Raw genomic sequence first — 12126 nt, forward strand, 5'->3', positions numbered from 1 at the left:
CTTGATCTCTGACGGGAAGGTAGATCAAGATAATAGAGTCAGGATTTCAGTAATCTTGAAAGTCAACATCTGAATTCTTCACACTCAAAAGGAGAAGGAGTTTCTATGAGTCATGTCTGCAAGTTTCAGATATTTTTTATTGATGAAGATTACGGTATGTAGTAGTCCAAAGACAGGCAGCTTAATAGGTTAACTGGTGTTAATTTATGAACTGCCTACTTGTCCACAGTGTACCCTGTCTCTTTCCCAATGCCAGCTGGAATTGGCTCCAGCCTGCTGCAGCCCTGATAAGGATAATAGATTCCATGGCTATGGGAAATTATTATCAGATCTGAGCTATTCAGTGATTAGGATTGAGTAAACAAATGAGATAGTAAATGCATAAAAATATGTTTTTTTTGGACTTTGAATTCTTAAACATTAAGTTGCCTTGACCCTTGAATTCAGTGTCAGCCATTTTATCTGCGTATGTCCATGTAGAGTTAAGATGGGTTAAACAAACACTGGAACTGAAAAGACATGATATATATTTGTCATTGTATTGTATTGTATTGTCATTGCATCAGCCAAAACCACAACATGGTGAGTTACATTGTACGTAAAGGTATGTCCCTCAGCCTGATGAGTGGCTTGCAGCAGGTCACTGTTAGATAACACTCACCATGTCGACTAACATACATACAAAATATGATCTAGCATCACCCTCTGCTGCCCAGTTCTGATACTATATCTGTATTTCTAAGAAATAAATATGGCGAATGATCTTCCTTTACTTTAAATGTCAGAGATGTTCCATTTAAAAATATATTTAATGAATTACTGTAACTAAATGTGTTCAGGTGGAAAAAATTGTTAACTCCTTGTTAGTTATTTTTTGTAGGAAATTAATTCAGCAGTTTAGTTTTAATAGTGAAAATAGATGCAGTGTGGGGGAATCATTCAGTTCAAGTTCAGGTACAAAGGCTACTTAGTTTGTAATTTTTTTGCTTGTTCTGACTTGAACAGGTCATGTCGGGGCCCCACTTCCGTGTAACCTCATCAAACTGGTGGACGTTCCTGAAAAGAACTACTTTGCCTCTAAGGGAGAGGGAGAGGTATGCAACATGATTTCCAAAAAAACAAACCTGACATGCAAAGTATAAGTCCCCTGTGTTTAATACCTATAATCTAAAGATTAAAAATGTCATATAAAAGAAGAACATATTTTTATATATAAAGAATAAAGAGGCATTACCTGTTCAGACCTTTAAAGTTTGTGTTGGTGTTTGTATAGGAGAAAATGTCTATATGTTTCAGTTCTGACCTTAACTTTGACCTTATTTCCACTTCTCTAATCTCACATACAGGTTTGTGTGAAGGGACCAAACGTGTTTAAGGGCTACCTCAAAGACCCGGAGAGGACAGCTGAGACACTGGATGCAGACGGCTGGCTTCACACTGGAGATATCGGCAAATGGTTACCTGTATGTACATACAACTCACATCAAACTCCATTATTTAGGCGTAATAATTAGCTGTTTTACGTTATACAGCATTTGCTTAAAATGGCATATTTTTTACACAAGTTTCTTCTTGTCATGTATTCAACCTGTAGAACGGCACACTGAAGATCATTGACAGGAAGAAGCACATCTTCAAGTTGGCGCAGGGCGAGTACATCTCCCCTGAGAAGATTGAGAACATCTACATTAGATGTCAACCTGTGGCACAGCTCTATGTTCATGGAGACAGCCTGCAGGTAAGAATACTAACACACACACACACACACACACACACACACACACACACACTCAAGATCATACATCAAGTGAAATTAATATACTTTACTTTTATTTTGTTTGACTTATGTTTATGTTTGTTCTTTCCAGTCCTGTTTGGTGGGCATTGTGGTTCCTGACCCTGAAGTCATGCCTGAATGGGCCAAAAAGAAAGGCATAATAGGCACCTACAAGGACCTCTGTAAAAACACTGTAGGTGGCATTTAAATAAAACGCTTCAAAAGGGCTGTTATAATACATTTTGAAAATACTGGTGAATTCTACGGAAGATGACCTTCTTCTTTTGTCAACAGGAATTAAAGAAGGCAATCCTTGAAGATCTGGTGCGTCTTGGCAAGGCCAGTGGCCTCCACTCATTTGAGCAGGTACGCAGTTATATGTTAGATGTTATGTATGGATTTTAAGAGGAGAAAGTCTAGCAGTAAATTCAGAGAGATTTAAGACTCTTGGTCTCATTCAACATTTTTTCCTATTCTTCTCCATTATCCTTTTGAAGGTGAAGAATATCTATATCCACAACGAGATGTTCTCCATTGAAAACGGCCTCCTGACGCCGACACTAAAGGCCAAGAGACCGGAGCTGAAGGAGTTCTTCAAGGGGAAGATTGACCAGCTCTACAGCAGCATCTCCATGTGAAGGCTGGCAGACCTCATTTTCCTTCAAGCGTCTTAACACTAAGATCTGCTTTGACCATTGACCTGCAGTGGGACAAAGATGTGACAACTTAGGTTTAACATGCTTTTGGAAAGCAAGCCAAAACTGGCCCTACTATGGAAGAATTAAAATGCCCAAATACAAACCACATCAAATAAATAAATTGAAATAAAATACACATTGTTATATGCATTTCCTTTTTATGTATGCATTTATTGTGTCTTAATTACATGAAAGCATATATTAAAAAGAAAATGATTTAACTTCTTGTCTGATATTAAACAAATAAAACAAAGTGGTGCATTTCAGTGTTGTCCAGCAGAGACAAAGCACTGTCATTCGTTTTTATGAGGAGCTTTTTCTGTTTTTAAAATGGAAACACGCTGTGGATAGCAAAATTAAAATAAACAACTGTCCAAACATGGTCACATTAAAACAGTTTGATGTGGGCTAGTTGACTGGAGGGACACTACTACTGTCTGTACATTTAGTTTTGGCTGATTCTTATTTTTCTTGGCCCAATTCTTGGTAATGGATGACTAACTAAAGTTATTGCTGATAGATAGCTAGAATCGCCTGACAGGCTGAAAGAATTTAACTCTACTGGCAACTGCCAGTGTCACTTTTGTTCTGTCAGCAAATTGCTAAATTTCACAAGATTACTGTTAAAAATGACCTACTGTGCATAATTTACTCTCTGCTGGACAACACTGAAACACAATACACCTTTTCACTTTATTTTCTGTGTGATTTTAACCGAACACTGGAAAAACAATTTAGTTATTAAAAGAAAAAAAAAGCAAATAACTGTTGTTTTTCATTTAATTATGACACACTAAATGCATACCATTTGCATTGTATGTCACACTATTTCTTTGTTTAGGCATTTTAAATCTTCCATACATTGCTACGTGATACCCACCCAAACAAACCATCAAATGCTCTGTCCCCAGCACCAGAAACTCATCAGCACTTTTATGTTGAGCATTCCATTCCACTCGACCCATTAGTTTAAACCTACCAGCCAAACACAACCTAAAATCAACAGTTGTACGACAGCAAGTGTGATGTCTTTGTGTATAGTGTAGCTCAAGGAGATGTCTAGGTCTGTAATAATGCTGCCACCTTGTGGGACAAAAATGACCCTCATCCTTAGTGGAAAACGGTAGATTTTCATTTGATTGAACAAGCTGCCTACAGCAGTGCCATTAAGCGGGGCCTGACACAACAAGAATTAAACATATGTTCCACCCAGACATTGTACAATTAGACCAAGAACACACGCTTCTGTTTGAGGTCTACATTGAGATAATGAGGTAGGGAGAGTAGCAGCTCATGCCTTACCAGTCATTGCTGTCCATACTGCTCCATGTGGAGCATCTGAATGTTTGAGCCACGCCCAAATCACACACAAATCACATGTATTCACTCATTCATAAAGTCATCTCTACACGGCTGTAATCGACATTTTAGCATGCATGCTCCTTGTTTATATGAAGGACTGGCCCACTGTAACAATCATCAAGTTTCGCACTCTGCAGTTGGTTCGATCACAACTTCTTTTACATCCATCTTTGCACAAAGAGTATGTCAGGTAAAAGAAAAAATAAATAAATAATGCAAAACCAGGGCTCGGGGCAATGCATGCAGTTTGCCCTGCAATGCTGGGACCATTAGCATTTAACTTGAAAAAGACAAGTATTTCTATGTGGCCATTAATAGCAGGTTTGTATGCAGCTGCCCACAGCCACTGCTGCTAGTGCAAGGCTTTGTAATGTAGGCAAAGCTGACGATTTCCACTCACTGAAGGAAAATAGAACAACCATCAACTTTTAAACAAATGAAACATTTTTTTGAAGGTTTTACACATAGAAGTAATGTATAGGCTTTTTAAGTTGATTACCGTCCCAAAGCATAAACAATGTGGATGTACATAAATGAGGACAGCTAGATGTAAGCATATTTATTAAATCGATGGTTTGAATGGATTTTTTTTTCTCTCCTTTTGCGTGTAGTGAGATGAATTGTACTTATTTATTTATCTATTCTGCTGTAAAATGGAATCAGCACCATATCCTTGTAATGATTGAGTGCAGCAATAGGGATGAGGGAGGGTGGGGATTAGGACATGGGCAATGAAATAAAAGATATTCTGGAATGATTTTAAACTGGTGTCTTGTTTCTTTTTCTCATGGTGTATTCAGTGTTATTTGCATACAGGTTTTATTTTGAATTGTTTCCCCCAGAAGCATGAGCATCTGTCTTGACACTGGTATAAAAAAGAAGCTCTCTGAAAGAAGTAGATTATGTGATAAAGTAAAAATATTAATACCATAAAGTAAAAATCCTTGAATAATCCTCGAAATGTACTTCAAGTACCCCTAAATGACTGACATATTGTTATATGTTAAATTATTATATTGTTGATCCTGGTGTATCAGTGTGTAAGTAGCATTTTCGGTGCTTTTTGGGTGGAACTAGTTTATATGAAGTTAGGTAGTTTAGTCCAGTGTCCAGTCTAGGCATCAAAGGATAACAAGAGAAATCTGACTGCAAGATGATAACTGGGCAAAAAAGATAAGCAGAATCAGAATCAGAAATGCTTTAATAATCCCAGGGGGAAATTATTTTTTGTTACAATACTCCAGTATACAAACAAACAAAAACAACATATATCTGTTAAGAACAAAAAAATATATATAAACTATATATTTAAACTATATATATAATAAAAGGTATGTTTCTGTGTCATGAAAATTTTAGAATATTCTCTAATCTTTGCTTTTTGTGAAACATTGGATACTTTAGGCCTAATTTGAGCCTCAGATAATTATATAAAAGAAACCATTTGAGAAGTCTAAATGTGAAATAACTCTCTGCTCACAACCTATAAATCATAATAGCCCGATGTTTTTCTTTTGTTTTGGGTCACATGACAAAAAGGTCAGGAAACACACAATTTAATAATGTTTTGTGTTTTATCATATGTTTGAATTAGGATAAAGTAAGTAAAATTAAGATCTGAATTTGAAAAGTTACCAATAAAGATGCACAGATAAATGTATTGAAGTAACAATAAAATATTTCTCTAAAATGTCATGCAGTAGTATAAATATAAAAAATAGTAGTATAAAGAAGCATAAAATGGAAAAGTACAAGTACTTCAAATTTGTACCATATGTACCTATCTTGTTATTTAAAAAATATTTAACTTGTAATAATAACACTAACTTTTAATTAGCTTTTAATGTCCCTAAAATTTACACGAAAACTTGTATTTACTCACCTTGACCACTAGAGGGCAGTAAAGACTCTTCAAAGTCTATGTTATACACACGACACCTGTCGAACCTGCAGGTGGTTTATTTTGAAAGACCCTTGCCTGAGATTTTCAAAATAAAAAATGTAGAAACGTTAGAGCGTTTCCCTTTACTTGGGTACAAACCGTCTGATTGGTTAATTGGCTGCCGGTGTGGTCGGTTGCTAGGCGCGGCAGAGACAACGGAGAGGAAAAGTTATTTTAGCATCCATCTAATGGATGATTTCTGATTTTTAACCGTTTATGTCCTTTAAAAAAAAAAGAAGAAAAGAAGTAATGTGTCACATTTAGTTTAAAATATTAGCAACAGTTCCCCTAACGCCGGGATAGCGTCTTTTTTGTATGTTACTACATTTACGTCGATTGAATTCAGAAATGGGTCGATTCAAATGTCAAGAGAGCCTCCGTCGTGGATTGGTTAAAAAGCAGGATACACCTGTAAAAATGGCACCCAGCGCACGAAGCGGTAAGAAAAACACAGACAGATATCTGTGCATTGAAAATGACCCTAACTTTAAATCTGATCAGTTTAGTTGTTAGTCTCTGTGCTCACATGTCATTTTAAATTACAGGTGTTGTGGTGCGCAAGAGACTTCTGACCAACAAGCGTTATGAAGCATTTCCAGAAGAACCTGAAGTAGAGCAGATTGATGTCCTCAATGTCAAACCAAGCAACCCAGTGTTGGTAGGTAAATTGTTTAGTAATGTAATAATAACAACAAACTATCTATTCTCTTCACAATACCATCGGTATGCATTTTCCCTCTATGGGAATGCTGGATGAACAGTGAAGTCTAAGCTAAGGGAGAAATTATGTAGATAATACAATAACACTCAGTTTTATCTCTTTTGGATACTAGAATTTTATTTACAAATTGTTTGCTGAGGTTTCACAACCGTTTTCTTGCTTTTTCAGACTAGACCTGTCAACTGCAAATTGATGAGGAGCCCTGCATTTCCTAAAAGCCCCAGAGGCAAAGCCATCCTCCCTGCCGGACTAGCTAATAAAAGACCATGTCCCCACGTGTCACCAGCAGGTCACCCAACCGATCAGCTGACTCCTGACTCAGAGGGTTTTAAAGGTGGTGAAGAAGAGCAAACCGTTACAGGGATTCTGGAAACATCATTTAGCATGGAGTCAGATATAACTTCCGGCACTGATGATGATGATGATGATGATGAGGAAGACTGTTACTCTTCTACAGCTTCCAGTAGTCTCCCCTCCCCGGAGATCTTTAGAAAAGAAAGCAATGGTATGTGTGCAATTTTGTAAACCCACTACCACAATATGAGGTTATTATATTATAGTTTGTATCTCTTCTCTGTACAGTGAAAATCAAAAACTCAACCTTGCTGGATGTGAGCCACGCTGAGAACATTGACATGCATCATCCCTCCAAACTTGCCATTGGTAAAATCATGGTCTTGTTTCTTTACATAAGAAATTTGATGCCTACACATAATTTGTTAGGTTATTTATCCAATAATTATTTCAAGTTAAAATAATATCAAGGTAATCTGAGGTTTGGTGGGATCAAAACTCAATAACAAAAGAAATCAGGTACAGGATAATAATTCAAGCATATTAATTGACATGGTCTTTTGATTAGACCTTGAAACATTAGTGGATGTTGTTAGTGAGTTTTTTGATGCTTGGGCTTTTTACAATTATTAAAATCCTATTTTATATTCAAAATGGCATTCTGCAGGGACAAGTTGTTACACTAACAGCAGAAAAATTAAATATGATTTAAGTTGCTGTCTGAAAGTTGTCTGATAAGAATGAAACCTCTGTTTGCAGATATCTCTGTGATTCTTCCCGAAAACAACTCTGAGATCAAGTGAGTATGTCGGTTGAATGGGTAGTTTTTTGAAATAGGGTTCTATGATATACTTATGCATTGTCACTGTGTTATTTACAGTAGCCAGCAGTCCTCCAACTATTCCTTTAAGAACTCAGGGGTTAAAATGGACTTGAACGGAGACATCTTTAAATAAAAACCCTAAAATATTTAGGGTTTGTTTATTTATAATTTAAGATGATATAAAGGTAAAGTAAGTTTAAAAGTAAATTCTCACAATTCGTGAAGCAGGAAACCAATGTGGAAAGAATGAACTGTCCCACTCCGCTGAGACACACTGGGGTACACTAGATCTTAGGGTTTCCCCATACCCCATTAACTCCTGTTTAACATGTTTAACACCAGAGACCCTCAGAGGGATGCAAATCACTAATTAAGCTTTACTTGCATGCTCAACATCTGTTTAATCATTGACTTTTCCCTTTGAAACCAACACAGGGAACCTGAGGCTGAAACCAAAAGACATGCAGACTCATTTAAATCAGGTAAAACACTAATCCAAAATTAATTTGGATGTATAATCTCTTCATGAACCAGATAATAATGTTATTCATCCATACAGTTAGCTTTTTTTGCTGTGTCTGTTGCATGAAACACACATTCTTCATCTAAACGTGTTTTTTTTTCCATCTATAGACAAACCTGTTGTCAAGTTGAAAACCCCACCAAAAGTAAGAAAACCTATTTTGTACAAGAAGAAGGTATGGTTCAAAAGCCCCATGATTGCAGAGACCAAAGTAAAACACATCCTAACCGTCAAATTACCAGTTCACAACACTTGTAAGCCAGTACAAACATCCAGCCCGGCTGAGCAGGTGAAACCTGGCACAGACGCATCCAGAGCAAGAGAGATCAATTCTAAAGAAAAACCATTACAAAAAAGATGCCAGGAGACAGCCAAGTTCTTTGACTTTACTGACGACCACGAAGAGGAGTTATTCTTTCAGAAAATGAGAGAAAGGCATGTTAAACTCACAAATGCTCCTTTATTTCCTCTCCCAGCTGTTTAATCCCAAGAGCTTTCTGTTTTATGACATCTGACAATTTGCCAAAATATTGCACTCAATTTGGGCTTTCTCCTATAAACTTGATCAGAGATGTCTATGTATGTGAATATGTGAAATGTAAAGGAGTAGTCTATGTATATGTACACTCCAAAACAAGATGTCAGGACTGGCGTAACAGTATAGACAGTGTGTTATATTACTAAGAGAATAATTCAAAAGAATAACTGAAAATTGAGAATAATTCAAAGGTGTCTGCATGTATGCAAACATTGTGTAAGTGACCTTTCATCTTCTGTTAACCTGGCCCTTATTAAGTGCTTTTGAGCCACCCGATTAGTCCTTTTAATACGTTTCTATGGAAAAAAGCACTGTTTGATTTACTATCAATAAATAAATAAATGTAAACAAGCATCTGGTGCAAAATGGCCACTAGATGTCAGAGCTGTATTTTCCTTAAACACCTTTTCTCCTCTTCTGTTCGCTTTTCAGTTTTTATGTGTATATTTTCATATTTACTCTTTTGAAATGTGTCAATGCCATAACAGGTTAATCCACATGTCTAATGTAAGATAAAAATAAAGTAAAAATGTTTATTTTAGGCACCATATTTGTGGTTTTCTTTATTTGTGAGTTATGTCTTTCTGCAAATGTACGCGTCTGAGCGTCAGAAAAAAAGTGTTCAAAATAAACGAATGTTCAACCAATGCATAAGTCATTGCTTTTCTCCATACTGCTGTTTGTTCAGAATTCACAATTCAATTTTTGCACTTTTTCTCACGTGGGTCTTAATAAGGATCTTCCACCATATCTTGCAAGCAGATGAGCAGTCGCACTTGTATGATCTCTGTGAATAAATTTCATGCTGTCACGATTCCCGACAAAACATCAACACAGCGAATCCACTGACCACGTGGTACTGGGCCAAAAATACCAGCCAATCGGGTATTTTGTAGTAGCAGCAGCGTCCGGTCGTCCAATCAGAAAAATATAGTGGGTTACCAAGCAGCTCCCGTGACTAATGCCTGTCATATGACTGTGACACCCATGGAGACAGTTACAAGGAACAAGATTTGCTCTTGGATTTGAAAAGAAGAGACGTTCTGTACCGACTTTACAGTGGTACAAAATGCCTCCGACTCTCTTCCAGAAACTTTTTAATAAGAGAAATGCGTTTTCGTCGCCGCCCCCGAGATGTAGCAAAGAAGACCCAGCTTTCAGGTACCTATAATGTATTGGTGTGTGTGTGTGTAACGCTGTACGTGCGTAGGCTAACGTTATTTATGACTCCGGCTATGGCGTCTGGAAGCATGACAGAGTTTTGGCGTGGTTAATATTTTTGAACACTTTACACATTAACGCTGCGCAGTTTTGTGTGTTTGAAGCGGGTGTAGCTGGCAAAGTGCAGCCGAGCCGTGCCGTGCCTGTTGGTCGGCAGGGTTAGCTAGCGTGCTAATGCTAGCTAACCAGACGATAGCGCGGCTGCTTGCACACGCTGTCTGTCTCCTGTCTGTCTCCGGCTTTGCCTCATTAGCCAGCACTTTTCTTTTGTGTGCCTTTTACACAAGTATTACAGCTCGTGTGCTGTTGGTAATAAATTGATAATAAGTTAATAATTGATAAAGCGTGGTATACACAGCGTTTGGAAGTTGCAGAAACAGTGTCCTGCTTTCTCCTTTGTCTCCCTCGTGTCCCCCTTTGTGTTTCTGTGGTAACGGCAGCTAAGTCTGGCGTGGTGGAAAGAAAACAACGAGGCGGCGGTGACGGTACAAGTCACGCTGTTGTTGTTTTTTTTGTCGTTTATCTTGAGCTATATTCCCTGATAACTTGGAGCAAAGTACAGCTGGCTTCTCGCAGCAGTCATGCGACGGTACTGTACTCTCTCTTCGCCAGTGCCGTCAGCTGAGGAGGACACAGTGTGCTCACACTCACATGTGATCACTTCGGTCGGTCACTGATGACAGACAGATCCGCGGCAAACCGAGCTATGAGCCTCCGTAGACAGGCTTTAGTCTGGGGATACACAACGTTTAAAAAAAAAAAGAAAAAGATGATCACTTGTATCCAACATGGTCGATACTGATGTTTTTCGTTTATGGGTATGCCATCACTGTTCAGAATAAATGCAAAATAGTATGTCCTGATTTTTTTTATTTAACACTGCACTCGTTAACGAATCACTTCTATTTCAGATGGAGAAAATGTAAAACAATTAAAACGTCTGTGAAGTCTTTTTGCTATTAAAGCTCTCATGTCACACGAGTTTGAACGAAATGCATCATATTCTTTACACACAGAGGATGCCAAATATAAAAGAATATTATGTGTTGTCTCAGATTCATTTATTTTGTCAGTGCGGTTAAGCATAAATTATAAATACTTGTTATTGAAATATTCTAAGGCTAAATTCAACCTGACATCAGTGCATCAAGCTGGCTAGTACTCATACTCTGTGCTCCCTGAGTTGATCTGCAGTTTCTCCGTGTATGTTCCTACACGCATTCTGGGTCAGGGTCAGGTCTGCCACCAAGGGGAAAGTGCTGTTCTTATTCTTAAATACACTTGGAAAATATTGCTGTCACCCATGGTGGATATATTTACCAATGGACCAGAAAGTTCAGCTCCTTGTGGTCCTGCTTGCACTTTAGCCCATATCTGTGCCAACACACGTTCTGTGGCCATAAAGGTGCCCTGAGCCCAGTGATAAATGCTGCGTGTGTGTGGTTAGCTGGCTTCAATCCTAGAGCAAACAGGCAGACAGCATGCGTTTCTGTTAACTCGGTGGTCAGCTGTGCTCTTCATACCTCTGGCATGAGCTGCCCATTCATTTGGCATGAATTGCTCTGGAGAGGGTCGAACTGTGAGAAGACAAAGGCAAGGAGAAGGAGATATGGATGGAGAGGGAACAGGCTAGAATGCATAATTAAAGTTATGAGGGATTCTGGGTGAGATGAAATTAGTGAATGAGAGAGATCTTTATTAAAAAGGGACAAGAGAACATCTGACAAGCAGTATAATAATAATAATAATAATAAAAAAAAACATACAGAATGAACAGAGGATAAAGTATGACAGGAGATGACTGACGGGTGGAACGTGTAGACGATGACATTCATAGTTTTCCTTGGCTAAAAATAAATGTTTCAAACTGCAGTTGACCTGCCTGCCTGTTTGTTTGCACTCAGGATTGCTTATGTAAGTGAGCAGATATTATGAATTGAGCTGGCAGGGTATGGCAGTGCAATCCATTTCAAGTCAGACTTTAAAGATACTCACTTGAACACCTCTGGCAGGTTATAATACTGCAGCCCCTGAGCTGGGAGACTAGCATATTATTTATTTGTATTACTTTTAGTGTACTTTGATATCCCAAATTGCTAATGTTTGCTTTTGCTCTTTCACATCCAAATATCAGTAGAGACATTAGTTAAAGGGTGGGCTTTATATCTTGCACTACTGAACAGTCTAACTGGGTTCTGCTCCAGCAAAAGCCTTGCAGATGATGAAT

General features: G+C 37.9%; 3 protein-coding genes across 7 annotated transcripts in view; all 3 read left to right on the forward strand.

Annotated features, from left to right (window-relative positions):
* acsl6 (acyl-CoA synthetase long chain family member 6) overlaps nucleotides 1-3227 on the forward strand; it is a 32721-nt gene extending 29494 nt beyond the window's left edge. For all 4 annotated transcript variants that reach the window (XM_010733472.3, XM_019272640.2, XM_027273787.1 and 1 more), the window contains exons 16-21: nucleotides 1006-1094; nucleotides 1347-1463; nucleotides 1595-1738; nucleotides 1869-1970; nucleotides 2072-2143; nucleotides 2275-3227. In XM_010733472.3, the coding sequence (XP_010731774.2) occupies nucleotides 1006-1094; nucleotides 1347-1463; nucleotides 1595-1738; nucleotides 1869-1970; nucleotides 2072-2143; nucleotides 2275-2415 (665 nt within the window). In that variant the 3' untranslated portion in view covers nucleotides 2416-3227. The remainder of the gene's footprint in view (nucleotides 1-1005; nucleotides 1095-1346; nucleotides 1464-1594; nucleotides 1739-1868; nucleotides 1971-2071; nucleotides 2144-2274) is intronic.
* Nucleotides 3228-5868: 2641 nt separating this feature from the next.
* Nucleotides 5869-9347, forward strand: LOC104921039 (uncharacterized). Its single transcript, XM_010733471.3, has 7 exons — nucleotides 5869-6218; nucleotides 6325-6437; nucleotides 6669-7005; nucleotides 7083-7163; nucleotides 7554-7593; nucleotides 8053-8099; nucleotides 8251-9347. The coding sequence occupies exons 1-7, from the start codon at nucleotides 6095-6097 to the stop codon at nucleotides 8622-8624; spliced, it is 1116 nt and encodes a 371-aa protein (XP_010731773.2). The 5' UTR covers nucleotides 5869-6094; the 3' UTR covers nucleotides 8625-9347.
* A 285-nt stretch (nucleotides 9348-9632) lies between these two features.
* fnip1 (folliculin interacting protein 1) overlaps nucleotides 9633-12126 on the forward strand; it is a 37667-nt gene continuing 35173 nt past the window's right edge. For both annotated transcript variants that reach the window (XM_010733468.3, XM_010733470.3), the window contains exon 1: nucleotides 9633-9839. In XM_010733468.3, coding sequence (XP_010731770.3) covers nucleotides 9748-9839 — 92 coding nt within the window. In that variant the 5' untranslated portion in view covers nucleotides 9633-9747. The remainder of the gene's footprint in view (nucleotides 9840-12126) is intronic.

This window comes from Larimichthys crocea, chromosome XXII (assembly GCF_000972845.2).
Source record: "Larimichthys crocea isolate SSNF chromosome XXII, L_crocea_2.0, whole genome shotgun sequence".
NCBI classification, from domain to species: Eukaryota; Metazoa; Chordata; class Actinopteri; family Sciaenidae; genus Larimichthys; species Larimichthys crocea.

Excerpts from the sequence above, each read along its gene's own strand:
- LOC104921039 (XM_010733471.3), top strand. The coding sequence starts at position 6,095 with ATGTTACTACATTTACGTCGATTGAATTCAGAAATGGGTCGATTCAAA. Across the intron at positions 6,438-6,668 it reads AACCAAGCAACCCAGTGTTG|ACTAGACCTGTCAACTGCAA; the intron begins GTAGGTAAATTG and ends TTGCTTTTTCAG. Across the intron at positions 7,594-8,052 it reads GAAAACAACTCTGAGATCAA|GGAACCTGAGGCTGAAACCA; the intron begins GTGAGTATGTCG and ends AAACCAACACAG.